At 48.8% G+C, this 27479-nt stretch overlaps 1 protein-coding gene across 1 annotated transcript in view; it reads right to left on the minus strand.

The window, feature by feature from the left end:
• LOC147109099 (latent-transforming growth factor beta-binding protein 2-like) overlaps window positions 1-27479 on the minus strand; it is an 817740-nt gene that overhangs the window by 735158 nt on the left and 55103 nt on the right. Inside the window, exon 2 of the mRNA XM_086002712.1 lies at window positions 9314-9384. Coding sequence (XP_085858838.1) covers window positions 9314-9384 — 71 coding nt within the window. The remainder of the gene's footprint in view (window positions 1-9313; window positions 9385-27479) is intronic.

Raw genomic sequence — 27479 nt, forward strand, 5'->3', positions numbered from 1 at the left:
CTGACACCGAGCCACATTTGGAGAAATTAGGGCAGATGACCAAATACTTGGTCAAAGAGGTAGGTTTTAAGGAGTGTCTTAAAGGAGGAAAGAGAGGTAGAGAGGCAGAGAGGTTTAGGGAGGGAATTCCAGATTTTAGGGCACGGCCGCCAATGGTTGAGCGATTAAAATCAGGGATGCTCAAGAGGGCAGAATTAGAGGAGCGCAGATATCTCGGGGGGGTTGTGGGGCTGGAGGAGATTACAGAGATAGGGAGGGGCGAGGCCATGGAGGGATTTGAAAACAAGGACTTTATATAACGCACAAATATTTTATTGACCACTATTTTGAGGGAGGGGGGGGAAAGACAATTTTGAAATCGAGGCCTTGTTTAACCGGGAGCCAATGTAGGTCAGCGAGTACAGGGGTGATGGGCGAACGGGACTTGGTGTGAGTTAGGACATGGGCAGCCGAGTTTTGGATGGCCTCAGGTTTACGTAAGGTAGAACGTGGGAGGCCAGCCAGGTGTGCGTTGGAATAGTGAAATCTAGAGTTAACAAAGGCATGGATAAGGGTTTCAGCAGCGGATAAGCTGTGGCAAGGGCGGTGGCGGGCGATGTTACTGAGGTGGAAATAGGCGGTCTTAGTTATGCCACGGATATGTGGTCAGAAGCTCCTATCAGGGTCAAATATGACACCAAGGTTGCGAACAGTGTGGCTCAGCCTCAGACAGATGTTAGGGAGAGGGATGGAGTCAGTGGCTAGGGAACGGAGTTTGTGGCGGGGGCCAAAAACAATGGCTTTGGTCTTCCCAATATTTAATTGGAGAAATTAGTTATAAATCATATAAAATCAAGTATTGTAAAAAAAACGATAGAATGTATGAATTTAAAATAGGGATTGAATTGCTTCCAATTAGCCCCTGCCCTCTATTCCCATTTCAAATGAAGAGGTCACTTAATCGTGACTCAGTGGGCTGGATTTTGCCATTGGTGGTGGGTTGGGTCCGGTCAGGTGGTCGGCGGGTCCCGCTCCCGCCTCTGCTGTCAAGTGGGATAATTTTGCCCTAATTGGGCAATTGATTCCCAGCGTGTGCGCTCCCCTGGCCCACTTAGTCTTTTGGGCCTGAAACTCGCCTCTGATGATGTCATTTATCCAGCTGCATTTAAGGGGTCCAAGCAGCTTTGGTTCATTTTCTGCCTCTGTACTTCTAGTTGCTACTCTTCTAACTGTTTGGTACTCCTGAGATGTCTAGTTCAAGGCCCAAGGCCTCACCTCGGTTCGATGATGACTCCCTCCATGCTCTGGTGGAGAAAGCCAGAGTTCAAAAGGAGGTGCTCTTTCCTTCCACTGGGAGGAACAAACCTCCCCAGCAGACCAAAGCTGTGTGGCTGCAACTGGCTCAGGAGGTGAGCTCCAGATCAATGTGCAGCAGAACCTGGCTGCAGTGCCGAAAGAGGTTCAATGACCTTGTCCGCACAGGAAAAGTGAGTAGACCATCACCTTTATCCTCATTCTGCTCCCCATCTCCTCTCAGCACCAGCACTCTGCATTGTCAACCTACTCCTACACATCCCACTTTACCCTTACATCCCTTGCACCCTTAACCATTCCCTCTCTCTCTATGTACACAATCACTTCACTATTTGACTGTGCTGCCCTCACACTCCCTATCACTGTGATGCTATGACAACAACTAACAACATACAGGGAGGGCCCTTGGTATTGGGACCTCATTCCATCTTTGTGTCCTTCTAAGCATCTATGCTATGGATTCTCTGCACTCACTCCATCATTCTCACTCAAACTCCACTTGTGTCCCTCATTGCAGGAAAAGAGAGCCCACATTAGAGGGAAAGGGCGAAGACAGGAGGAGGGCCACCCTCAATAGCCCATCTCACCAGCACTGAGGAGGCGGCCCTAGAGATCGTTGGAGCCAAGGAGGATCTGGAAGTGGGGGACGGACAGATGGGCGCATCAGAGCAAGCTGGTGACAGAATAGTTTTACATCTCTCTCATTTACATTGCATGAGTGACTGATATGGCTTCTGATGCTCAAACAGATTGACTTATGATCATCTGCACAATTCCATGTGCATGCTACATTAATATCACATGTCTAACTCATTCCTTTACTCCCCCACAGGACTATCGACAGCCCCCCTCCCCACTGTCCAGGAGGAAGAGCCTGAGCCAGAAGACTCCTCAGACGAACCTGCAACCTCTGAGGGCACAGCGTCAGCTGAATTATGCGCACCCAGCACCAGCGCAGATACGCACACCTCAGTGGGACCTTGGAGAGATAGAGTACTGTTGTAACCTGCTGTATCACAGCTCACAAGTGAGCAAGAGCAGATGGTGGAGACATGGAAAGCAGTGGAGAGTCCTCGTCGGAGGCCGCAGGCTGCTCCCAGCTCTGCTCAGCTGCATGTGGACCCTGTGCCTCCGGGTCCATCCAGATGTATGGGTCCACCTGCAACTGATCCTTGTTGAAAGCTCCATTTTTATGGTGGAGCTGCAGCTGTGAGGAAGCCAGCCACTTGTGAACCTGACAGGATTAGCTGGCGTGTTTCAGGAGAGCCGTGCAACATGCTGAAAATGTGGCAAAATTTGAAAGGCCTCTCAAAATGGGATTATAGAGGTAGTTAAGTGGTAGTTAAGTGCCTTAAGGGCCTATCCCGCCGCTTGGAGGTGGGACCGAAACGGAGTCTGCAAGCCCGCCTTTGGGAAAGCTGTGCGGAGGCAGGTTGACAGCGGGATCGGAAACCGCCGTCATTTTTTGCAAGTTTCCCACCTGACCCACCTCCAAACCTGCCCCCTGAGTGCTGGCAAAATCGAGCCCAGTGTGTCATGCCACAAGAGCTCTACTAGTGTATTGCAAAAGTTAAGCAGTACATTTAAAACCTTTTGTGGAATGCAGAAGGAGAAACTCTGGAGGTCTGAAAGTGGTTCCTTGTGTTAGCTACACTTAAGCTCAAGCAAAATTTCTGCCACTGCAAATTTCATAAATATTTTTGCACATTATTCTTTTAACTTTTTTTAAACAGGGAAATTTGGTGCAAATTGTGAAGACAATTTCTATTCCACAGACTCACGTTCACTGTAAACTAAATTGAGACTCTGAAAATGAATCAAGACCCTTAACCATCATCAGAATGAGGACACTTTTGACATTCATTTGGCCCAGAATTGTACCAACACTCAAGAAATGAATCAACAGCATGTCACTCAATATGATTACTTTTGTCGACCACTACGGGTCAGCACAGGACAAAGCTTAGTTTCAAAGCAGCAACAATAGGTTAAAAATAAGTTAAAGTGCTCCTGCTGGATCCAAAAGTATTGTTCATCTTGAGCAGTTATAGCCTGGCAATGCTGCCATCACATCACTAACATGTTCTGACAGACATGTGGCCATTTCAATGAAAAACTTTTTTTTTTAATTACATGTGGATTTGTTTTTCTGCAGTGAATTTTTCTGTACAAATTCCACAGTGTCTGCACAGGAAGAAACAAGTAACGCAAGTGTCCCGTACCTCCAATGAGTTATCCCCAGTGTCCTGGCCAACATTTATCCCTCAACCACCATCACTAAAAACAGATTATCTGGTCATTATCACATTACTGTTTGTGGGAGCTTGCTGTGCGCAAATTGTCTGCTGCGTTTCCCACATTACAACAGTGACTGCACTTCAAAGTGCTTCATTGGCTGTAAAGTGCTTTGGTACATCCTGAGGTTGGGAAAGGTGCTATAGAAATGCAAATCTTCTTTTTGAATTACAGTTAAAAGTTAATTTGATTAAATACAGTCCCCACTGTAGTGTATGTAACCGTTCCACCTTTAAGAGAACTATTTTAAGGGTTGCACTACTTTATCTTGGCTGCTGTATACTGTAATACCGGTGGTGACCACACCGGTATATAAGTGCTGCGTAATGATTTATTGGGCAGTTCAGCCCGGACCTTCGACTAGTAAAGACCTGTTAAAAGTTACTCTTGTGGTCTGTGTAGTAATTCTCATTATAACACACAGACTTAACAGTGGCGACGAGTACGATCTTACCCTGCGGCAGAGATACATCCAAGGCAGTTTAACGGGCGTCGAGAGGAGGCATCCGCCCTCATCATTCTGCTGAGAAAAGACTCGGGTCTGCAGAGCAAAGGAAGAATTCTGACACGAAGCCTTCCATCAGCAACAGGCAGTGATCATCCCTTCTATCACGGTGGTGGGTAAGCCGATCAGCGACGAGCAGCAAGTCGGCCACGTTGGCTGTGAAGTAGGGGAGGGAAAAACGGAGGATATAAGGGCGGAGAACTCGACCACGGCCGGGGGAAAAGAGCTGGACAGAAGTCGGGGCCAGAGGCGCTGAGACTGGGGCAGCGTAAGGCACGGAAGCCGCGGTGAATACAAACGCAGCCGGTGTGAGAGACCGGGCTGCAAGCGGGCTGGGAGACGCAACAGCGTCGAGAGAGAGCTCGACCGCGACCGGTGAAAAAGGCCGGGCAGCTACCGAGGCCGCGAGGCGCAGTGACCGGGACAGCGTAAGGCACGGGAGCCGCGGTGAATGCAAACGCAGCCGGTGCGAAAGACCGGGCTGCAAGCGGGCTGGGAGACGCAACAGCGTCGAGAGAGAGCTCGACCGTGACCGGTGAAAAAGGCCGGGCAGCTACCGAGGCTGTGAGGCGCAGCGACAGGGACAGCATAAGGCGCGGGAGAAATTTTTTAAAAAAAAACGCAGAAAACTCAGCCGCAGCCGGGGGGGAAAGGACCGGACTGCAAGAGGGGCTGGGAGACACGATTTGAAAACCACTGGGGAGGGCGAACGCAGCAATACAGCAATCGCCATTACAGCCAGCGGGGGAGAAAGGCAAACGCGGGAAGCCGCCATTTTCATAGGCGGGGGAAGAAGACAAGCGCGGGAAACCGCCATTTTGTAAAAAAAATAAAAGAAAAATTTCTTTGTGTTTCTCAAGAAGATTGCGAGGATGCCTAAGCGTGGTAACATCAATGATTTCGATTCCGATGTTGAAGATTGGGCCACGTATGTAGAACGCATAGAGATTTATCATAAGGCAAATAAAATATCAAGTAAAGATAAAGCACTAACCTTACTAAACTCAATGGGTGCGAAGACATACGGGCTATTGAAGCATCTTCTATCACCAGCTAAACCGGCGGATCAGACTTTCGCTAATATTGTTGCTGTCCTGAGAAATCATTTGAACCCCACACCGCTGATGTTAGCGGAACGATTTAAATTTTATGCGAGAACGCAACGGAAAGAGGAAAGCAACGCGGAGTATTTAATTGAACTGCGTAAGCTGGCGAAATACTGTCAGTTTGGGGAAAGACTGACAGAGGCACTGAGAGACAAATTCGTGTGTGGATTGTCGAAAGAAGGAACACAAAAGCGGCTACTTGAAGAGAATGATCTTACACTTGATAAGGCTGTCACTATTGCAGCGTCACACGAAGCCGCAGCGAGAGGCACTGCGGAAATGCAGCTGAAGGCAGCGGTACTCAGCGTAGATCAAATGGCTTTGGGTACAACGAAATGTTATCGTTGTGGGAAGACAACACACGATCAGAACCAATGCTGGTTTAAAAACCAGGAATGTAGAAAATGTGGCAAGCTTGGTCACATAGCTAAAGTATGCCGGTCAGGAAAGAAGACCAGCAACAAAAAGTCACCACAGGAAAAGTGCAGAAAGGTACATAAAGTGGCTGAGAAGAGTTCGGATGAACAGAATTCAGATTCAGACTCCAACAGCAAGGAACTGGGTAGTCTGAGAATTCACAATGTGAGTAAGGAAGCTGACCGACAAACTATCTGGGTCACACTGCAGATAGCAGGAGTCCAAGTGAAGATGGAATTGGACACCGGATCGGCGTTGACGGTCATGAATAAGCAAGATTACAAAAGGTTATTCACACATATTCCCCTACGGGATACAGAGATAGTATTGTAGACATACACGGGGCAAAGAGTATACCCCATCGGAAAGATAAAAGTCAAGGTGAGACACAAGGGCAAAGAACACCAAGGAATGGACTTATATGTACTACCTGAGGGAGGTCCACCACTTCTGGGACGGGAGTGGATCAGGAAAATAAATATGGACTGGCACTCCCTAAAAGCAATGACGGTAGATTCCGGAAAAAGAAAAGATGTCAAACCTGCACGATTGTCCAGAATATTGGATGAGGGCATATGCAGCAGTGACAGTGACAAAGGAGAGAGTGAGAACTCGGTGAAGACAATCAGCTCAGACTCTGGAACTGATGATGGTAAGACCAGCCCATGTGCAAAAGACAAGTCTAAAATGGACTTGCAGTCTACTGATGGAAAAACGAAGGAGTGCATAAATGCTTCAGAAGAGAACAAAGTAGCAGAACAGAATTCCACTGAACAACAACAACATAGTTTGACAGAGAATTCTGAGTCTGTCCAGTCTACAGACATGCACATTTCTGAGGAACACCGGGCTCGAACTCAACTCCATTTCAAACTACAACAGCAATTAGAACAAATGATTCGCCGTTTTGAGCAAGAGATGAATGCAAAGAAAAAGTTCTTTGACACAGAGTGGGAGAATCTGGAAAGACAGCAGAAGCAGCTGATTGAGAAAATGGAACAGGAACACACAAACCGTCTGCGCGATGAGGCCAAACGAATCAAAGCTGAGCAAGAAAGGGATTATGTCAAATTCATCGATCAGTTGAAAGCTAAGAAGAAAGAGCACCCTTTTGTGAGCAGTGTCAGCAGTAATAAGCCACTCAGGGAATTGGTGGCAGAGGCAAAAGCTGAAGTGATGGAGGAAATAGAAGACAATAGAGAAGAAGCAGAAGATGATGACTCATCTGAACCATTATCATCTGAACCATTATCACCCCTACCAGGTCACGCACGTGGTCCCTCCGAACTGAGCCAAATCAGTCTGGAAGTAGAAAAACTTCCCAAGGTACTCGAGCCTTTAGAAGTCAACAATGCTGGTTCTGAAGTTACGAAAGTTCAAGCTGTTAAGTCCAGTGAAGGACTATTAGATGAGTCACCCAAGCAACGAAAACCTACTACACCACCGAAAACTACTACACCACCGAGGCGTTATCCAGACCGAGTCAGGAAGCCTCCAGAGAGACTGAGGGCTGAAAATTCAGTAGGGTTAGCGCCCCATTTGAGGCGCTAGAGGGCCTAGCGCCGGAGTTATGGCCGGTTTGTAAATTCAGTGGGGCCCTGCCATCGGCGTTAGACCGGTTGCGCTGCGCCGGCACCGATGACGTCATCGGTCTGCGCAGCGTCCCGGTTGCCGTGGTGACGGGCCCCAACGCCGAAATTGAGTTGCGGCCGCCTCGCCCGTGGCAGCCGCAACTAACGATGTTTCAGCAGAGTCCTACGCGAGTTAGCGCCGGCGCATTAAGGTCGCGCGGCGGCCGGCCGCTTTCCCGCCGGCCGCCTGCCCGCACCTCCCTCCCCGGACTCCTCCACCCCCCCCCCCCCCGCGGAACAGATGCATCTGGCCTGCGAGCCCGGCACTTCTCCGAGGTGCCGGGCTCATTTTTTTCAAGATTTCAACGGCCAGCGGGCGGGTGCAGGCAGCTCCTCCTTAACTGAAGGAGGAGGCCTGCACTTCCCCAGCCTGCCGCACCGCATCGGGTGCCGCAGCGCCGGAATTGCGCCGCAATGTGGCAGTCAGCGCCCATTTCGAGGCGCTGACACCCTCCTGTAGCGCTGGCAGCCATTTGGGCGCGGCGCTACTGAATTTTTGGCGCGCGCAGGGGGACTTAGCGCTGGCGCTAAATTTCCGGCGCTAAAGCCCTGGCGCGGCGCCAACTGAATTTCTAGGCCTGAATCTGTGAACTGTTTTTACATGAAGTTGTGTATATATGTTATGATGTTATGTTTAATGGGGAATATATACTGTTAAGCTAAAAAGGGAGGATTGTAGTGTATGTAACCGTTCCACCTTTAAGAGAACTATTTTAAGGGTTGCACTACTTTATCTTGGCTGCTGCATACTGTAATACCGGTGGTGACCACACCGGTATATAAGTGCTGCGTAATGATTTATTGGGCAGTTCAGCCCGGACCTTCACTAGTAAAGACCTGTTAAAAGTTACTCTTGTGGTCTGTGTAGTAATTCTCATTATAACACACAGACTTAACACCCACCACTTACATCATCCACACTTAACCCGGATAGCTGCCCATATCAGGGCAAATGGTGCAAACGATTTGCCAGAACCTTGGCATCAATTACAAAGGCGCCACTTAAAAAGTATTAAGAACACCGACTATTTCGGACACTTCAAGCAGCTTCAATCAGCTGTTCGCACCTTGTTCAAGTGCAACTTGCCGCCAGTGGTGGCCGGGTTAGAGTCGGATTTCTTGGTCAGGAGCACAGAAAACATATGTTTTAATTTCTCTGTTCCTGGGGCAGGGCTACGGGGATAGAGCGGGGGAATGGGACTGACTGGATTGCTCTACAGAGAGCTGGCACGGACTCGATGGGCCGAATGGCATCCTTCTGTGCCTTTATGACTCTATGACCGTATGTTGTTAAAAAGAATCATTGTAGCCTCAAGCCGCGCCGTTCTGCAAAGAGATCGATCTCGGGGAGCCGGGTTTGCGCTCCAAGTCCAGCTGGGGACGGGCAGCTGCTCCCCAGGGGGATCCAGGCACTCAAAAGAATCTGAAAACATGGAGTCCGGGGGAGCGATGCAACTTTTTACATAGCCATGCTGGAGGATGGTGTGCTGAGGGAATACCCAGGAGGAGGAGATCGTCATAGCGGGACCCAGCTTCCACAACTACGGCAACAAAGTTGCTTGTTGAGCATCTCGTTGTTGCAGATGGTGCGCGACTTCTTCTTGTCCCCCGTGCCGCGTTGTCTGCCAGCTTCGGGATCTCCACTGTCAGGTAAAGTACTCGAGGACACTGGCCCAGATGCTTTTGCACGGGATTTCGCTTTGGAAGGCGGTGAGTACTCTTTTGCACCACTGTATATAAATTAAGATAAAGCAGCAACCAAGTATTGTTTTAAAATTACTTGGTTACACCCTCCCGTTTATAGCAGGCAAATCGCGTTGACACCAATGCGCCCACTTTAAGCGGTGCGATTGCAAATATTTTCTCAGTCCTCTTCCTTCAGGTTACAGAAAGATGATACATAGTTGCGGCAAGTATTCATAGTGTTATGGTTGAAGTCAATTGATCATAAAATTAAATATCCAACATCCATCTGATCAGTATTATTTTCCATTATTTAGTTAAATGTAAACAGCCAAGATAAAAAAATTATGTAATTTCCAATTTTTCTTAAATATTGTACTTACGTTTTATACATCTGTTTGTACCAGGGCTCACAGTCCATCCAGAACAGCATTGTCTTCCACAAACATTAGCTCTGAAAGCAAAATGTGTGTGTGTTAATTATGAAATTCTTCCGTTAAAGCATTATTCGCTTTATTTGTCATGCTCGGGAAAGGTGTTTGTTTGTTTGGCTGCGTTATTTATCTGATCATTCACAAAGCAATTTTAAGTCATCTATCTGGGACGCCCTGATGAGTTAGCAAGTTTGTCCAGTGAGCAGCTGAGCAACACCCACCAGGCCCCAGGTGCAATTTCTGCGCTGTGTGGCGTTTGCTGATCTGAGTCGGTGTGGTAGTTGGGGGCAATACAATTGGCCTCAGAGCCGTGAGAAAAGGAGAATATCGGCCAGCTATTCCCTCTAGAATGTGATAACAAGATTGGGCTCTACTGTGATGTCCCCAAAGATCAAGCAGGTGCTGATACTCACTGCCAATGTCTACAATGGCTCCTAGGGCACAGAGTGTGGCTGAAAATTGGAGACGGAAAAAGTTCTCAGAAAAATGCTAATTGTACAATCCTGCAAACAGTTTGATTGTGCTCTGGGACTGCTTTGACCCCAGCTTTCTAGTGTTCAACGTGATAATTTTCTCAGGCTAATGAACAAATACCTGCTTCTCCTTTGGCCAGTATTCCCCTTCAGATAATGTGTCACGAGGGGGAATTTCAATTCAGTGTTGTAATTCACATACATAAGCACAATTGTGTTGCTCCAATAAATTCTGTAACAATCAACAGGTTATTTTCTTCCGTGCTGCAGATCACTTGATGCCCTCAGGCTTTTCCCGTCTGAATTCAGTCACTGTTATTCCAAGCAAGCTTACTTAGGATTGATCCAAGGCTGGGATTATAAGCAAAAATGTCAAAATGCAGCATGACAGGTCCAGAAATTCACAAAATCTGTCAGTTATCCACACATTAATTTAAAGACATTGAGAGCAGATGAGTATTTCAGTACTTGTTTATATAAGCTTTTGACAACAGGTTTCCTTATCAAGTTTTTTTTTTGTTTAACTATTTATCTTTAAACCATGAAAAGTGCATTTCTTCACTTGCCAAAACAAAACCCAATTTCCCAGTCCGCACTCTGCTTTTGTCCAGCTACAAGGCCGTAGTGAGACAAGTCTAGGCACAGGTGTTCTGTTCAAACTTCTGACCACAAAATCATATGGCTATAGGGGGATACAAAAGAGTGAGAGAAATAACAATTAGAAGGGGGTATTAAAATACATTTATGTAAGATTTGCAGTGCTTACACACGTTTTGAGAAAGAATTAAGGGAGGGTGGGAGAAACCGGCAGTGCGAGGCCAATAAAAAAAGTAATTGGGGAATGATGGGCCTTCAGTAACCACAAAACTAGAAGTTATAGACTTTAACAAGTTGGCTTTTAATCACTAAGATCAGAGCTAACATCTCAACACGCCGACTGGTTCACAGGAATGAGTCATACAGATCCTGGGATCTTTATGTAAGAGAAGTCAGGGGCGGAGCCAAGAGCCAAGACCTGGAACCTCCCAGGTTAGTTGGGAAAGAGGAAGTGAAACTATACACAGTGGGGGAGGGTAATATACCTGAGTGCAAAACGAATACAGGACCAGGACAAACAGATTTCATTACATTCACCCCTTCTATAGATTTAGTCCATCGGGGTGATGTTTCTTAAAAGTTGGTATAAGTGAGTCTGTCAGGAGGTTTTGCAGTTCTAAGGATCGGCGCAAAGCCGGTTGGGGTGCTTCTAGGGGAGTGGATTCTGGTTCCTCCGCTGTCCGGGCCTCCGCAGTGTCTTCCAAGTTATCTGCAGTGTCCTCCAGGTTAAAGTTGGGTATTGATACCTCTGGGCGTCCTGTCTCTTTGTAGTGTAGGTCTTCATCGGGTAGTCTCCCATCGTTCTCTCCGCTCCCCGAGGGAGCGAGGTCTTTTATGGAAACAGTGTCCTCTCGCCCGTCAGAGTATTCGATATAGGCGTACTGAGGGTTTGCATGGAGGAGCTGTACCTTTTTCACAAGGGGGTCCATTTTATGGCCTCTCACGTGCTTCCGCAATAGTACTGTCCCCGGAGACGTCAGCCACGCGGGTAGAGATATGCCCGAGGTGGATTTCCGGGGGAAAACGAACATCTTTTCGTGAGGGGTAGCATTAGTGGCAGTACATAACAGAGACCTTATGGAGTGGAGCACGTCTGGGAGGACTTCCTGCCAGCGGGAGGTCGGAAGGCCTTTTGACTTTAAGGCTAACGTGACAGCCTTCCAAACAGTAGCATTCTCCCTTTCCACTTGCCCATTACCCCGGGAGTTGTAGCTAGTGGTTCTGCTAGTGGCTATCCCCTTCGAGAGCAAGAACTGGCGCAGCTCGTCACTCATGAATGACGTCCCCCTATCGCTGTGTATGTAGTTCGGCATGCCAAACATGCAGAATAGATTACAGAGACACTTGATGACCGTGGCACTGGTCATGTCTGGGCAGGGAATGGCGAAGGGGAAGCGGGAATATTCATCAATGATATTGAGGAAGTATACGTTACGGAAGGGGTCCCTTGAAGTCCAGACTTAGGCGCTCGAATGGCCGTGTGGCTTTGATAAGGTGTGCACGGTCAGGCCTGTAGAAACGTGGCTTGCATTCCGCACAGATGCGGCAGGCTCTGGTCATTGCCCTGACCTCCTCGATGGAGTGGGGCAGATTGCGGGACTTTATAAAATGGTATAGTCGGGTGACCCCTGGGTGACAGAGGTCGTTGTGGAGACCCTGTAATTTGTCCGTATGAATGCTGGCACACATTCCCCGTGATAGGGCGTCTGGGGGTTCATTAAGGGCTCCCGGCCTGTACATAATATCATAGTCGAACGTGGATAGTTCGATCCTCCACCTGAGTATTTTGTCATTCTTCATTTTCCCCCTTTGTTTGTTATTAAACATGAAAGCCACCGACCGCTGGTCGGTGAGCAGGGTGAAACGTTTGCCGGCTAGGTAGTGTCTCCAGTACCGCACTGCCTCCACTATAGCCTGTGCCTCCTTCTCGACAGAAGAGTGCCTGATTTCAGGTCCCTGAAGGGTTCGGGAGAAGAAGGCCACAGGTCTCCCAGCCTGATTGAGGGTCACAGCTAAGGCAAAGTCTGACGCATCGCTTTCGACTTGAAAGGGAATGCATTCGTCCACTGCACACACTGCAGCCCTTTCAATGTCCTGTTTAATACTGGTGAAAGCCTCCCGAGCTTCAGCTGATAGTGGGAAGGACGTCGATTTAATGAGGGGTCGGGCCTTATCAGAGTAATTGGGCACACATTGGGCATAATACGAAAAAAATCCCAGGCACCTTTTTAAAGCTTTGGGATTGTGTGGCAGGGGCAGTTCCTTTAGGGGGCGTAATCGGTCAGGGTCCGGTCCAATTACCCCATCTTCCACCACACAGCCGAGGATACAGAGACAGGTTGTGTTGAAGACACATTTGTCTTCGTTGTAGGTTAGATTCAGCTTTAGGGCAGTTTTTAAAAATCTCGCAAGATTTAGATCGTGGTCTTGCTGGTTGTGCCCGCAGATAGTGACATTGTCCAAATAGGGGTAGGTAGCTTGTAGTTTATTCTCGTCAACCATGCGGTCCATCTCACGTTGGAAGACCGAGACCCCATTTGTTACTCCGAAGGGCACTCTGAGAAAATGGTAGAGGCGCCCGTTCGCCTCGAAGGCGGTGTATGGGCGGTCCTCCGTTCTAATGGGGAGCTGGTGATATGCGGATTTGAGGTCACAGAATCACAGAATCACAGAAACCCCACAGTGCAGATAGAGGCCATTTCGGCCCATCGAGCCTGCACCGACACATATCCCACCCGATCCCCGTAACCCCTACACCAACACATATCCCACCCTATCCCCGTAACCCCACGTATTTAATCCCCCTAACACTAAGGGTCAATTTATCATAGCCAATCAACCTAACTCGCACATCTTTGGACTGTGGGAGGAAACCGGAGCACCCGGAGGAAACCCACGCAAACACGGGGAGAATGTGCAAACTCCACACAGACGTGTGTGATACTTGGGCACGCCACGGGCTGGTACTGCATTCAATAATGCCTTCCCGCAGGAGTCTGTCCACTTCCGCCTTGATAAAGTGTCTGTCTTCCAGACTGTACCATCTACTTTTGGTCGCTATGGGCCTACAGTTCAGAGCGAGATTAGCGAATAAAGAGGGTGGGCTGATTTTTAAGGTTGATAGGCCACAGACTGTGAGTGGCGGCTGGGACCCGCCATATGCTAGCGTGACACTTTCGTGGTGGCACTGGAAGTCCAGGCCCAAGATTACATTAACACAGAGTTCTGGCATCACGAGGAGTTTAAAATCCTTGTAGTCCGTGCCTTTTACAGTCAGTGTTACCACACAGTAGCCCAAAATGTCCGAAGTGTGGGGCTTAGCAGCCATAGCAATTCTGCTCCGTGTAGGGGTTACCGTTAATGAGTGCCGCCGTACCAGGCTAGGGTGGATAAAACTCTCGGTACTCCCACAGTCAATTAAACATTTTGTTAAATTCCCGTTTACCTGTATGTCCATCATGGATTTTGTCAACGGGTGTGGCCTGGATTGATCCACCGTGATCGAAGCCACTGTTGGGCCCTGGGCGGCCGTTGAGTCGGGAAAAGATGGCGGATCCCAAGATGGCGGCCCGCACGGCACGCACGAGGCGGTGACGGAGTTGGAAATCGGATTCCCCCTGCAGACTTTGCTAAAATGCCCCTTTTTCTTACATTTGAAGCATGTAGCGTCCTTCGCTGGGCATCGTTGTCTGGGGTGCTCGGCCTGGCCGCAGAAGTAGCATTTCGGGCCTCGAGACATTGCCGCTGTAGTAGGACTCCTGGGTGAACTTCTGTGTGGGGACTCCGGCGGCGTAGAGCTGGTCTGAGACCTGGATGAGGAAGGTGGCTGATTCCAAGATGGCAGCCCCCTCGGCGCGCACAAGGCGGTGAGGGCCGCATGGCCGGAAGAATAAGAGTCAGAGTTTTTCTGGGCCACGTCCAGCGATCGCGCAGTGGCCACTGCCTTTTTTAAGTCCAGGACCTCCTTCTCCAGCAGTCTCTGCCGGATATAATTCGATTTGAGGCCCGTGATGAAGGAATCGCGGACCAATTCATCAGAGTACGCGTTGGCCGTCACGGCCTTGCAGTTACAGTCCCGGGCCAGGTCCTTTAGGCCCTGTAAGAAATCGTCCATTGATTCCTCTGGTCGCTGCCTGCGTGTAGCCAGCAGATGTCTGGCGTACACTTCGTTTACCGGCCTCTGGTATTGGGCCTTCAGGATAGTGATGGCCTCCGTGTAAGAGGTGGCATCCCGGATGAACAAATAAATCCGATGACTTACGCGAGTAGTCAGTAGACTCAGTTTATCTACCTCGCTAGCGGATGAGGCCCCCGCGAAGAGTTCGAAGCATTTGAGCCAGTGTCCAAATTGATTTGATGCTTCAGCAGAATGTGGATCCAAGTCCAGACGCTCTGGTTTTAGGAGTCGATCCATCCTAGTATTCTTTAGTGATTAAAATTGATGGGCCTTCAATAACCACAAAACTAGAAGTTATAGACTTTAACAAGTTGGCTTTTAATCACTAAGATCAGAGCTAACATCTCAACACGCCGACTGGTTCACAGGAATGAGTCATACAGATCCTGGGATCTTTATGTAAGAGAAGTCAGGGGCGGAGCCAAGAGCCAAGACCTGGAACCTCCCAGGTTAGTTGGGAAAGAGGAAGTGAAACTATACACAGTGGGGGAGGGTAATATACCTGAGTGCAAAACGAATACAGGACCAAGACAAACAGATTTCATTACAGGGAAGAAGGAATGTTAGATAATAGAAGAGAGGATACAAATACTTTGGCTCTCTTTTTCTTCAGATTTTGTCAGTCCTTTCACAGCAACTTTATCTTTGGTCTCGGTCTTTTATTTACCCAGGCCTCTATTCCCATCATCTAGCCTCTCGTGGTGTTTTGCTCTGGATCTCTTTCAGCCCTCAACCTATGCTGGTACCATCTATTAGATCTTTGACGCTCCTTCTGTTTTGTTCCAGAATTACCTCCTCGGGAATATGATCTAAATCAAGCTTAAAAATGAAAATGCCTTCAGTACTTTTGTATTCAATAACCCCCGCTCATCTCAGCATGCCATGCATTTAACATTATTATTCAATAAAATAATTTCCCAAACTGTTTTGAAAAAGCTTGAGTTTGTTTTTGTGCAGAAATATGCTATTAATTTTTCCCATAATGCATACTTTCTAATTCTCCTACAAACTGTGTTGGGGGGGGGGGGGCGGGGGCAGTAAATTTAAGATTCCTTGTTCAAACAACAGCACTTTTGATCATCTGTATATATACTTGTAGCTATCTTTTTTCAAAGTTAAAGGTATAAGTAATGAACCAGACTTTAGAATGGGTTATGCATCTGGATACGGCCAGTGATAGCGGAGGGGTCAAAAACCAGGGGGCACAGATTTAAAGTAATTGGTGGAAGGTTTAGAGGGGATTTGAGGGGAAATTTCTTCACCCAGAGGGTTGTGGGGGTCTGGAACTCACTGCCTGAAAAGGTGGTAGAGGCAGGAACCCTAACCACATTTAAAAAGTACTTGGATGTGCACTTGGGATGCTGTAACCTGCAGGGCTATGGACCAAGAGCTGAGAAGTGAGATTAGGCTGGATAGCTCTTTGTGGGGCATCGCGGACACGATGGGCCAAAATGGCCTCCTTCTGTGCTGTAACTTTCTATGATTCTAAGATTGACTGTTATTAGAGTAAGAAAGGGTACTGATGGAAAACACAGCATGGGAGTGCAGATACCATGAATAAGAACATAAGAAATAGCAGCAGGAGTAGGCCATTCGGCCCTTCGAGCCTGCTCCCCCATTCAATAAGATCATGGCTGATCTTCTACCTCAACTCCACCTACCCGCCCGATCCCCATATGCCTTGATTGCCTTAATATCCAGAAATCTATCGATCTCAGCCTTGAATTTACTTAACGACTGAGCATCCATGAATGTGGCTTCTTAGCCTCTTTTCGATGCCTTATACTCAGGCCTTCAACCCATTTGGTGACAAAAAGGTTGGAAGATCTGACAATCCCAAAATGGAATGAGCAAAATGTACTTTGCTTCCCTTCCTCCATGCCACATATAATTTTCAAGTTTAAGAAGACAACTAGTTTTCTCTCAAACATTGATCTATGTTACTGCACTGTAGATGTTGCGTGACAGTGGTGTAGTGGGATTTGCCCATGAATTTAACATATGTCTCAATGGGGAAGAACCTCTGCTCTGCTCTGTGCACAGCAGTTGTAGAGAACTCCCCATGTGGCAAGTCATGGCTATGAATATGCATTTATACTCAGTGGCAAAGTGTTGTTATAATGATGTTCTATAACTACCACATAATCAATAAACAACTTTTAAAAATTCCCTTTGTTAGTGGCCAATCGTAGTTTTTAATGGACTGGTAATATTCAACATAATTTGATTATAAAATGTTATTTACAACAAACTAGTACACTGGGATATATCTTCTTCTTAAGCAGTCCCTCGGAACCGAGGATGACTTGCTTCCACATTAAAAATGAGTTCTCAGGTGACTGATGAGTCCAATGCGGGACCTACAGTCTCTGTCACAGGTGGGGCAAACGGTGGTTGAAGGGGCGGGTGGGTGGGGTGCTTGGGTTGATGTGCGCTCCTTGCGCTTGGCTTCCGCTTGCTCCCGGCGAAGAGACTCGAGGTGTTCGGCGCCTTCCCGGACGCTTCTCCTCCACTTTGTACGATCTTGGGCCAGGGATTCCCAGGTGTCGGTGGGGATGTTACACTTTTTCAAGGAGGCTTTGAGGGTGTCCTTGAAGCATTTCCTCTGCCCACCTGGGGCTCTCTTGCCGTGCCGGAGCTCCAAGTAGAGCGCTTGTTTTGGGAGTCTCGTATCGGGCATGCGCACAATGTGACCCGTCCATCGGCGCCGAGGCACTAAAGCATGGCGGAGAAGCACTACTGGGATATATAACGCCCATTTATATAGCACCTTTAAAATAGGAAATGTCCGAAGATGCTTTACAGAGGCTTGAGGAAAGTGGATACCTTGCCAAAGAAGGAAAGATTAGGTGGAGTAGCTAGAAGTTTAATCAAAAAGTTAGGTATAAGGAGGGTCGTAAAAGAAGATAGGAAGGTGGACAGGTTTAGGGTGGGAATCCCACAGCGTAGGTGGCTGAAGGTAGTCACAGATGGTGGGGTAAACAAAGGGGAATATGCACCTGAGATGGAGTCAAAGCAACAGAGTTCATAAGGAGGGGTTACAAAAATAGGGAAAGGTGAGGCAATTATAGGATTTAAAGACATGAATAAAAATCTAAAATTGAATGCATTGGGAGACCAGGAACAATTGTAGGTCAGCAAGAACAGGAACGATGGGTGAGCGGGACTTGGTACGGAAGAGGATATGGGCAGCGGAATTTCAGAAGCTGAAGTTTATGGAGGGTAGAGGATGAGAGGCCAGCCAGGAGAATATTGTAATAACCAAGTTAGAGGTGACAAAGGCATGGCTGAAGCATTCGGAGGAAGATGGTGTTGAGTCTGTGTGTTCCAGATATACTTATTTTAAATAACTGGACACAGACAACAGGAAAAACTTAAACAGGTCTTTACCACTTGAAGGTCAGGGCTGAACTGCTTTACAAATTACTACACAGAGCTTATATACCGGTGTGGTCACCACCGGTACTACAATATACAGTAGCAAGAGAAAGTAGTCCATCTTCTTAAGGTAGTTCTCTTAAGGTGGTACAGATTACATACACCACAATTCCTCCCTTTTTAGCTTAACAGTGTACACCCCAATTTAAACATAACATGGATAACATATATACAACTTTCATGCAACTGTTCAAAGATTCAGTCTCTGAGGAGGCCTCCTGATCCGAGTTGGATAACGCCTTTCAGGGGTCTCTGATTCTGGTTGCTGGGGTGACTCCTCTAATTGATCTCTTATGGATTGAACATCCTCATGTACGTTCGCGTTTGAGGTAGATGCTACAGGCTCAATAATTTCTTCCACTGGTGTCTCTGCCGTAGCCATGGGTTCGACCCTTGTTCTCGATTCTACAAGTTGGTCAGCATGACGTCGTATTACGTTTTCACCAATCTCTACCGTGTACATCAGGGGTCCTTGTCTGGCACGAATTGTTCCAGATTGCCATTACTCATTCTTATAGTCCCGGGCTAACACTGGTTGTCCTATTTCGAAACTCCGAGTGGTTTTGTTATTTACATGCTGGAACTGTTTCTTTTCGACTTCCCTACGCACATTTGGTTTTAACAAATCCAACCTGGACCGCAACCTCCTGTTATAAAACATCATGGCAGGACTTTGATTTGTCACTGCATGTGTGGCGTTTCGATATGCCATTAGGAAATTGTCCACCTTGTGTTGTAGTGGAATATGGTCTTCGCTCATGGCCTTTATCGCCTTCTTGAACGTTTGTACAAATCTCTCGGCCAACCCATTTGTAGCCGGATGATATGGGGCAGATGTATAGTGTTTCACCCCATTCTTCTTCATGAATTTCTGGAATTCTTCTGACACGAACTGCGGTCCGTTGTCTGAACATATTTGTTCTAGCCTATTACCATCTCGTCTAGCTTCTAATCTCTTTTACTTCTTTTGGTTCTTTTATTCTTTTGTCCGATCGCAGCCCTGCCTTCGATCTAGTTCCTTTTCTCTCCAGTTTTGAAGAAGGGTCAAACCCGAAACGTCAACTCAAATTTCTCTCCACGGATGTTGCCTGACTTGCTGAGTTTTTCCAGCATTTTCTGTTGTCATTTCTTGCAAATATGGTTCTTAGAACTGCGATCGTCTTTTCCGAGGTAGTGGTCGCCATCTTAATCACTTCTGGCCATTTAGAATGTGCGTCTACCGCTATCAAAAACATGGAATCCATGAATGGACCTGCAAAGTCGATATGTACACGCTGCCATGGGGTTGAAGGCCATTCCCATGGATGCAGCGGTGCAATTGGAGGTGCATTTTGAACTTTTTAGCACCCTGAGCAGCTTTTAGTCAGATCCTCTATTTGTTTGTCGATACCTGGCCACCACACATAAGCCCTAGCAAGGCTTTTCATCTTGACTCCCCCCAGATGACCTTCATGCAGTTCCTTTAGAACTCTCTCCCTTAATTTAGGAGGAATAATCACCCTTGTTCCATACATCAATGTTCCTTGACAAACGGACAGCTGTTCTCGTCTGGCTGAGAATGCCGGTAACAGTGGTTCGCCATGTGCTGGCCATCCCTTCACTGTCAATTCGTAGACCCGAGACAGTGTCGGGTCGTTCCTGGTCTCCCTCTCAATACTCGCATTGGTGACTGGCAAACATTCGATGATGGTCGAGTGAAATAACTCAACAGGGTCAACTGTCGGTGCCTCTTCCGCTGTAGGTAGTGGCAGGCGCGACAGCCCATCAGCATTACCATGTTGCTTTGTACCTTTGAATTCAATCTCATATTGATGTGCCCCTAGGAAAAGGGACCATCTCTGGAGCCTCTGCGCTGTCATCACCGAAACACCCTTCTTAGGGTTAAAAATGGAAACCAACGGCTGGTGGTCTGTCAGCAGCGTAAACTTTTGGCCTTGCAGGTAATGATTAAATTTTTTTACTCCCCACACGAGGCTGAGAGCCTCCCTATCTATCTGAGCATAGTTGCGCTCAGCGGAGGTCAATGATCTGGATGCGAACGCGACTGGTCTTTCCAAACCATTTGGCAACTTATGTGATAGCACTGCCCCAATACCATATGGAGAAGCATCACAAACTAAACGAATAGGCAGCGTTGGGTTAAAGTGAGCCAACACTTCCTTAGAGGTGATCAATGCCTTGCTTTTGTGAAAAGCCCGCTTACAGTCCTCGCTCCACTTCCATGGCACTCCCTTTTGTAAAAGAGCGTTCAGCGGGTGTAGCACCGTGGATAAATTTGGCAGAAACTTATGGTAATAGTTAATCAACCCTAGGAACAACCTCAACTGGGATACATTTTCCGGGGCGGGAGCCTTCACAACAGCTTCGATCTTGTCAGGTGACTTGTGAAGCCCCTCCTGGTCAATGACGTGACCACAGTACGAGATTCGCTTCTGAAAGAACTCACATTTCTGGCGATTAACTCGAAGTCCATACTCATTCAATCCGGTGAGCACCTGTTCCAAATTAGCAAGGTGTTCCTCATCATCATCTCCTGTAATAAGAATGTCGTCCAGATAGCATTGTGTGCCAGGAATTCCCTGTAATACCTGCTCCATGGCCTTTTGCCAAATCGCTGGAGCCGATGCCACTCCAAAAACCAGTCTATTATACCGATATAAGCCCTTATGCGTGTTGATCGTGAGATACTGACGTGACGCTTCATCAACTTCCATCTGTAAGTACGCCTGCGCCAGGTCTATCTTGGTGAAGTGTTTCCCGCCAGACAACGAAGCGAAGATATCCTCAATCCGCGGAAGCGGATATTGCACCGTGTGAAGAACCGGATTAACAGTGATCTTGAAATCGCCACAGATGCGAACCTTCCCCGGTTCCCCCGGCTTGTTGCTCAATGAACGCTTCATGACGGGAACAATGGGCGTGGCCCATTTGCTCCAGTCCACCTTTGACAGTACTCCTGAACGTTCTAGCCCTTCCAGCTCAGCTTCCACAGCAGGTCGTATCGCATAAGGTACCGGTCTGGCTTTGAAAAATTTCGGGTTTGCATGTTCTTCAACCTTGATGTTTGCCGTAATTCCTTTCAGTGTTCCCAGTCCCTGTTGGAACACCTCCTTAGCATCGTCCAATATTCTGGACAGTCGTTTAGGTTTGACATCGTCTTTTTTACCGGAATCTACTGTTAGTGCTTTTAAGGAATGCCAGTCCATATTTATTCTCCTGATCCATTCCCGTCCCAGTAGTGGTGGACCTCCCTCAGGTAGCACATACAAGTCCATTCCTTTGCTTTCCTTACCCTTGTGGACCACCTTTACTTTTATCTTTCCGATGGGGTACACTCTTTGCCCCGTGTATGTTTTTAATACAATCTCCGTATCCCTTAGGGGAATGTGTGAGAATAACCTTTTGTAATCTTGCTTATTCATGACCGTCAATGCCGATCCCGTGTCCAATTCCATCTTCACTTGGACTCCTGCTATCTGGAGTGTAACCCAAATAGTTTGGTGGTCTGCTGTGTTACCCACATTATGTATTCTTAGACAACCCAGTTCCTTACTGCTGGAGTCTGAATCCGTCTTCTGTTCATCCGAACTGTTCTCTGTCACCTTGTGTACTTTCTTGTACTTCTTCTGTGGTGACTTTTTGTTGCTGGTCTTCTTTCCTGACCGGCATACTTTCGCTATGTGACCGAGTCTGCCACATTTTCTGCATTCTTGATCTTTGAACCAGCACTGGTTCTGATCGTGCGTTGTCCTTCCGCAACGATAGCATTTTACTGCACCCAATGCCATTTGATTGGTGCTGAGTTCCGATGGCCTTAGCTGCATTTCCGCGGTACCTCGTGCCGCCGCCTCGTGCGATGCTGCAATGGTGACAGCTTTATCTAGCGTAAGGTCCTTTTCCTCTAGCAGTCGCTTCTGAGTTCCTTCTTTTAATAGTCCACACACGAACTTATCTCTCAGAGCATCTGCTAGTCCTGTACCAAACTGACAGTACTTTGATAGCTTGCGCAGTTCAATTAAGAATTCAGCGTTGCTTTCCTCTTTCAGCTGCGTTCTTCTGTAAAATTTAAATCGTTCCGCTATCAGCAGCGGCGTGGGGTTTAAATGCTCTTGCAGGATAGTAACGATATTCGCGAAAGTCTTATCCGCCGGTTTATCTGGTGTTACAAGGTGCCTTAATAACCCGTACGTCTTCGCACCCATCGAGTTTAATAGGGTTAGTGCTTTCTTTTCAGCCGGTATCTCATTTGCTGTACAATAAACTTCAATACGCTCCACATAAGTGGCCCAATCTTCGACATCGCTATCAAAAGCAGTGATGTTACCGTTTTTAGGCATCCTTGTAAGTTTCTTTAAGTATTTCTTTTTTTTTCCAAAATGGCGGCTTCCCGCGTTTGGCGGCTTTTCCCGTGCTTGTCTTCTTCCTGCGCCGACTAAAATGGCGGCTTCCCGCTACAATGGCGATTACCGCGCTGTTGCCGTTCTCGCCTCCCAGCGGTCCTTAATTTCCCCCGACGCTGCTGCTTTTACTCCCCGCTGTCCTCGTGGGTATTAGCGCTTCCTTTCTTGCTGCGCGTCTATTTCGATTGCAGCCCGGCCCTTTACACCGGCTGCGGTCGAGTTCTCCGCCCTTTTTCCTCCGGTCTCGCCCCCCTTCTCCACTGACAATGCGGCCGACTTTCTGCCCGTGTCGCTAGATCGGCTTACCCACCGCCGTGGAAGAAGGATGATCACTGCCTGTCGCTGATGGTGGACTTCGTGGTCAGCAATTCCAACCCGGGTTCTCGATGCCTCCCGTGCGAATGCGGTGCTCAGCAGGATGATGAGGGCGGATGCCTCTTGTCGACGCCCGTTCTGGGGACGAAGCTGCCTTGGATGCAATTGCCGCTGGGTAAGATCGACTCGTCGCCACTGTTGAGTCTGTGTGTTCCAGATATACTTATTTTAAATAACTGGACACAGACAACAGGAAAAACTTAAACAGGTCTTTACTACTTGAAGGTCAGGGCTGAACTGCTTTACAAATTACTACACAGAGCTTATATACCGGTGTGGTCACCACCGGTACTACAATATACAGTAGCAAGAGAAAGTAGTCCATCTTCTTAAGGTAGTTCTCTTAAGGTGGTACAGGTGACATACACCACAGGTGGGCTGAGGCAGGGGCTGAGGCGAGCAACGTTATGGAGGGAGAAGTGGGCGAACTGTGTGATGGAGAGGATATGGAATTGGAAGCTCAGCTCCGGATGGTATGGGTCAGCGAGGGCGGGGATAATGCAGAGTGGGATAGGATATAAGCAGCTGAGTTTTGGACCAACTGCATGAAGGACAGGAAACTGGCTCAGGCAGACTGGACATTCAAAGTTCATGACAGATCAGCCTCTGCTTTTTAAACACAGCTTGCTATGCACTATTAAATGATTAATTAAAACATGGATTATAAATTCCAGGAACAGCATTTTCGTAAACTGCTTTCAAAAATTAATCCATAACATGTTATTCCAAAACATCCTCGTGACGTTGGGTTTCAGAAAGAGTTTAAAAAAAAAACAAATTGTTATTCACGCCGCTTCAATATTTCCCCGATTGAAAAAGGGAATAGTACCAGATTTAAGTGACTGATTTACCTCAGGGATTTGGGACCTTCCCTCCTCGTTTGAAGCAGAATTTAAAATGGCGCCTCCGCTGCTCCGCGCGAGACGGGTTTGCAGTCAAGCGCGAGCCGGGCGGAGGGAGAGTCCGGGAGGCTCGTGCCCCGGGAGAGACAGCACTGCACTGCAGGGAGGCTCGCATCCCGGGAGAGACAGCACTGCAGGGAGGCTCGCACCCCGGGAAAGACAGCACTGCACTGCAGGGAGGCTCGCATCCCGGGAGAGACAGCACTGCACTGCAGGGAGGCTCACACCCCGGGAGAGACAGCCAGCACTGGCACTGCAGGGAGGCTCACACCCTGGGACAGCCAGCACTGCAGGGAGGCTCGCACCCAGGGAGAGACAGCACTGCACTGCAGGGAGGCTCACACCCCGGGAGAGACAGCCAGCACTGGCACTGCAGGGAGGCTCACACCCCGGGAGAGACAGCCAGCACTGGCACTGCAGGGAGGCTCACACCCTGGGACAGCCAGCACTGCAGGGAGGCTCGCACCCCGGGAGAGACAGCACTGCACTGCAGGGAGGCTCGCATCCCGGGAGAGACAGCACTGCACTGCAGGGAGGCTCGCATCCCGGGAGAGACAGCACTGCACTGCAGGGAGGCTCGCATCCCGGGAGAGACAGCACTGCACTGCAGGGAGGCTCGCACCCCGGGAGAGACAGCACTGCACTACACTGCAGGGAGGCTCGCATCCCGGGAGAGACAGCCAGCACTGCACTGCAGGGAGGCTCACACCCTGGGACAGCCAGCACTGCAGGGAGGCTCGCACCCCGGGAGAGACAGCACTGCACTGCAGGGAGGCTCGCATCCCGGGAGAGACAGCCAGCACTGCACTGCAGGGAGGCTAACACCCTGGGACAGCCAGCACTGCACTGCAGGGAGGCTCGCATCCCGGGAGAGACAGCACTGCACTGCAGGGAGGCTCGCATCCCGGGAGAGACAGCACTGCACTGCAGGGAGGCTCACATCCCGGGAGAGACAGCCAGCACTGGCACTGCAGGGAGGCTCACACCCTGGGACAGCCAGCACTGCAGGGAGGCTCGCACCCCGGGAGAGACAGCACTGCACTGCAGGGAGGCTCACACCCCAGGAGAGACAGCACTGCACTGCAGGGAGGCTCGCATCCCGGGAGAGACAGCACTGCACTGCAGGGAGGCTCGCACCCCGGGAGAGACAGCCAGCACTGCACTGCAGGGAGGCTCACACCCTGGGACAGCCAGCACTGCAGGGAGGCTCGCATCCCGGGAGAGACAGCCAGCACTGCACTGCAGGGAGGCTCACACCCTGGGACAGCCAGCACTGCAGGGAGGCTCGCACCCCGGGAGAGACAGCACTGCACTGCAGGGAGGCTCGCATCCCGGGAGAGACAGCCAGCACTGCACTGCAGGGAGGCTAACACCCTGGGACAGCCAGCACTGCACTGCAGGGAGGCTCGCATCCCGGGAGAGACAGCACTGCACTGCAGGGAGGCTCGCATCCCGGGAGAGACAGCACTGCACTGCAGGGAGGCTCGCATCCCAGGAGAGACAGCACTGCACTGCAGGTAGGCTCGCATCCCGGGAGAGACAGCACTGCACTGCAGGGAGGCTCGCATCCTGGGAGAGACAGCCAGCACTGCACTGAGGCTCGCGCCCCGGGAGAGACAGTCAGCACTGCACTGAGGCTCGTACCCCGGGAGAGACAGCACTGCACTGCAGGGAGGCTCCCACCCCGGGAGGGACAGCACTGCACTGAGGCTCGCGCCCCGGGAGAGACAGCCAGCACTGCACTGAGGATATAGATATGTGTTTATAGATATGTGAAGAGAAAAAGATTGGTGAAGTCAAGCGTAGGTCCCTTGCAGTCAGAATCGGGGGAATTTATAATGGGGAACAAAGAAATGGCAGACCAACTAAATACATATTTTGGTTCTGTCTTCACAAAGGAGGACACAAATAACCTCCCAGAGATGCCGGGGAACATAGGGTCTGATGAAAGGGTGGAACTGAAAGAAATCAGTATTTGTAGGGAAATGGTGTTAGGAAAATTGATGGGACTGAAGGCTGATAAATCCCCAGGGCCTGATAATCTACATCCCAGGGTACTTAAGGAAGTGGCCCAAGAAATAGTAGATGCATTGCTGGTCATCTTCCAGAACTCGATAGACTCTGGAACGGTACCCATGGATTGGCAGGTAGCTAATGTTACCCCACTATTCAAAAAAGGTGGTAGAGAAAAGGCCGGTAAGCTTGACATCGGTAGTGGGGAAAATGCTAGAGTCCATTATAAAAGATGTAACAGCAGAGCACTTGGAAAGCAGTGACTGGATCGGACAAAGTCAACATGGATTTACAAAAGGTAAATCATGCTTGACTAATCTACTGGAATTCTTTGAGGATGTAACTGGTAAAATAGATAAGGGAGAACCAGTGGATGTGGTGTATTTGGACTTTCAGAAGGCTTTCGATAAGGTCCTGCATAAGAGATTAGCATGCAAAATTAAGGCACATGGGATAGGGGGCAAGGTATTGACTTGGATAGAGTACTGGTTGGCGGACAGAAAGCAAAGAGTTGGAATAAACGGGTCGTTTTCCGAGTGGCAGGCAGTGATTAGTGGGGTACCGCAAGGATCGGTCCTAGGGCCCCAGCTGTTCACAATATATATTAATGATCTGGACGAGGGAATTGGATGTAATATCTCCAAATTTGCAGACGACACAAAGCTGGGGGGGGAGGGTATGCTGTGAGGAGGATGTCGTGAAACTCCAGCACGATTTGGACAGGTTGGGTGATTGGGCAGAAACATGGCAAATGCACTATCATGTGGAAAATTGTGAGGTTATCCACTTTGGTGGCAAAAACAGGAAGGCAGATTATTATTTGAATGGTAATAGATTGGGAGAAGGGGAAGTGCAAAGAGACCTGGGTGTTCTTGTACACCAGTCGCTGAAGGTAAGCATGCAGGTGCAGCAGGCGGTTAAGAAGGCAAATGGTATGTTGGCCTTCGTAGCAAGAGGGTTCGAGTACAAGAACAAGGATGTCTTGCTGCAGTTGTACAGGGCCTTGGTGAGACCACACCTTGAGTATTGTGTGCAGTTTTGGTCGCCTTACCTGAGGAAGGGCGTTCTTGCCATGGAAGGAGTGCAGCGAAGATTCACCAGGCTGATACCTGGGATGGCAGGAATGACGTATGAGGAGAGATTGTGTCGATTGGGCTTATACTCACTGGATGTTTAGAAGATTGAGAGGGGATCTCATCGAAATCTATAAAATTCTGTCAGGCCTGGACAGACTAGATGCAGGAAGGATGTTTCTGATGGCCGGGGAGTCCAGACCCAGGGGTCATAGTCTAAGGATAAGGGGTAAGCCATTTAGGACTGAAATGAGGAGGAATTTCTTCACCCAGAGAGTGGTGAACCTGTGGAATTCTCTGCCACAGAGGGCGGTGGAGGCCAGTTCATTAAGTATATTCAAGAAAGAGTTGGATATATTTCTTAAGGCTAAAGGGATCAAGGGATATGGGGAGAAGGCAGGGACCGGGTACTGAATTTGGATGATCAGCCATGATCTCATTGAATGGCGGAGCAGGATCGAAGGGCTGAATGGCCTACTCCTGCTCCTATCTTCTATGTTTCTATGAGGCTCGCGCCCCGGGAGAGATAGCCAGCACTGCACTGCAGGGAGGCTCGCATCCCGGAAGAGACAGCACTGCACTGCACTGCAGGGAGGCTCGCATCCCGGAAGAGACAGCACTGCACTGCAGGTTGACTCGCATCCCAGGAGAGACAGCACTGCACTGC

Source organism: Somniosus microcephalus, chromosome 12, assembly GCF_052327205.1.
Source record: "Somniosus microcephalus isolate GS21.2 chromosome 12, FLI_Smic_1.0, whole genome shotgun sequence".
Lineage (NCBI taxonomy): Eukaryota > Metazoa > Chordata > Chondrichthyes > Squaliformes > Somniosidae > Somniosus > Somniosus microcephalus.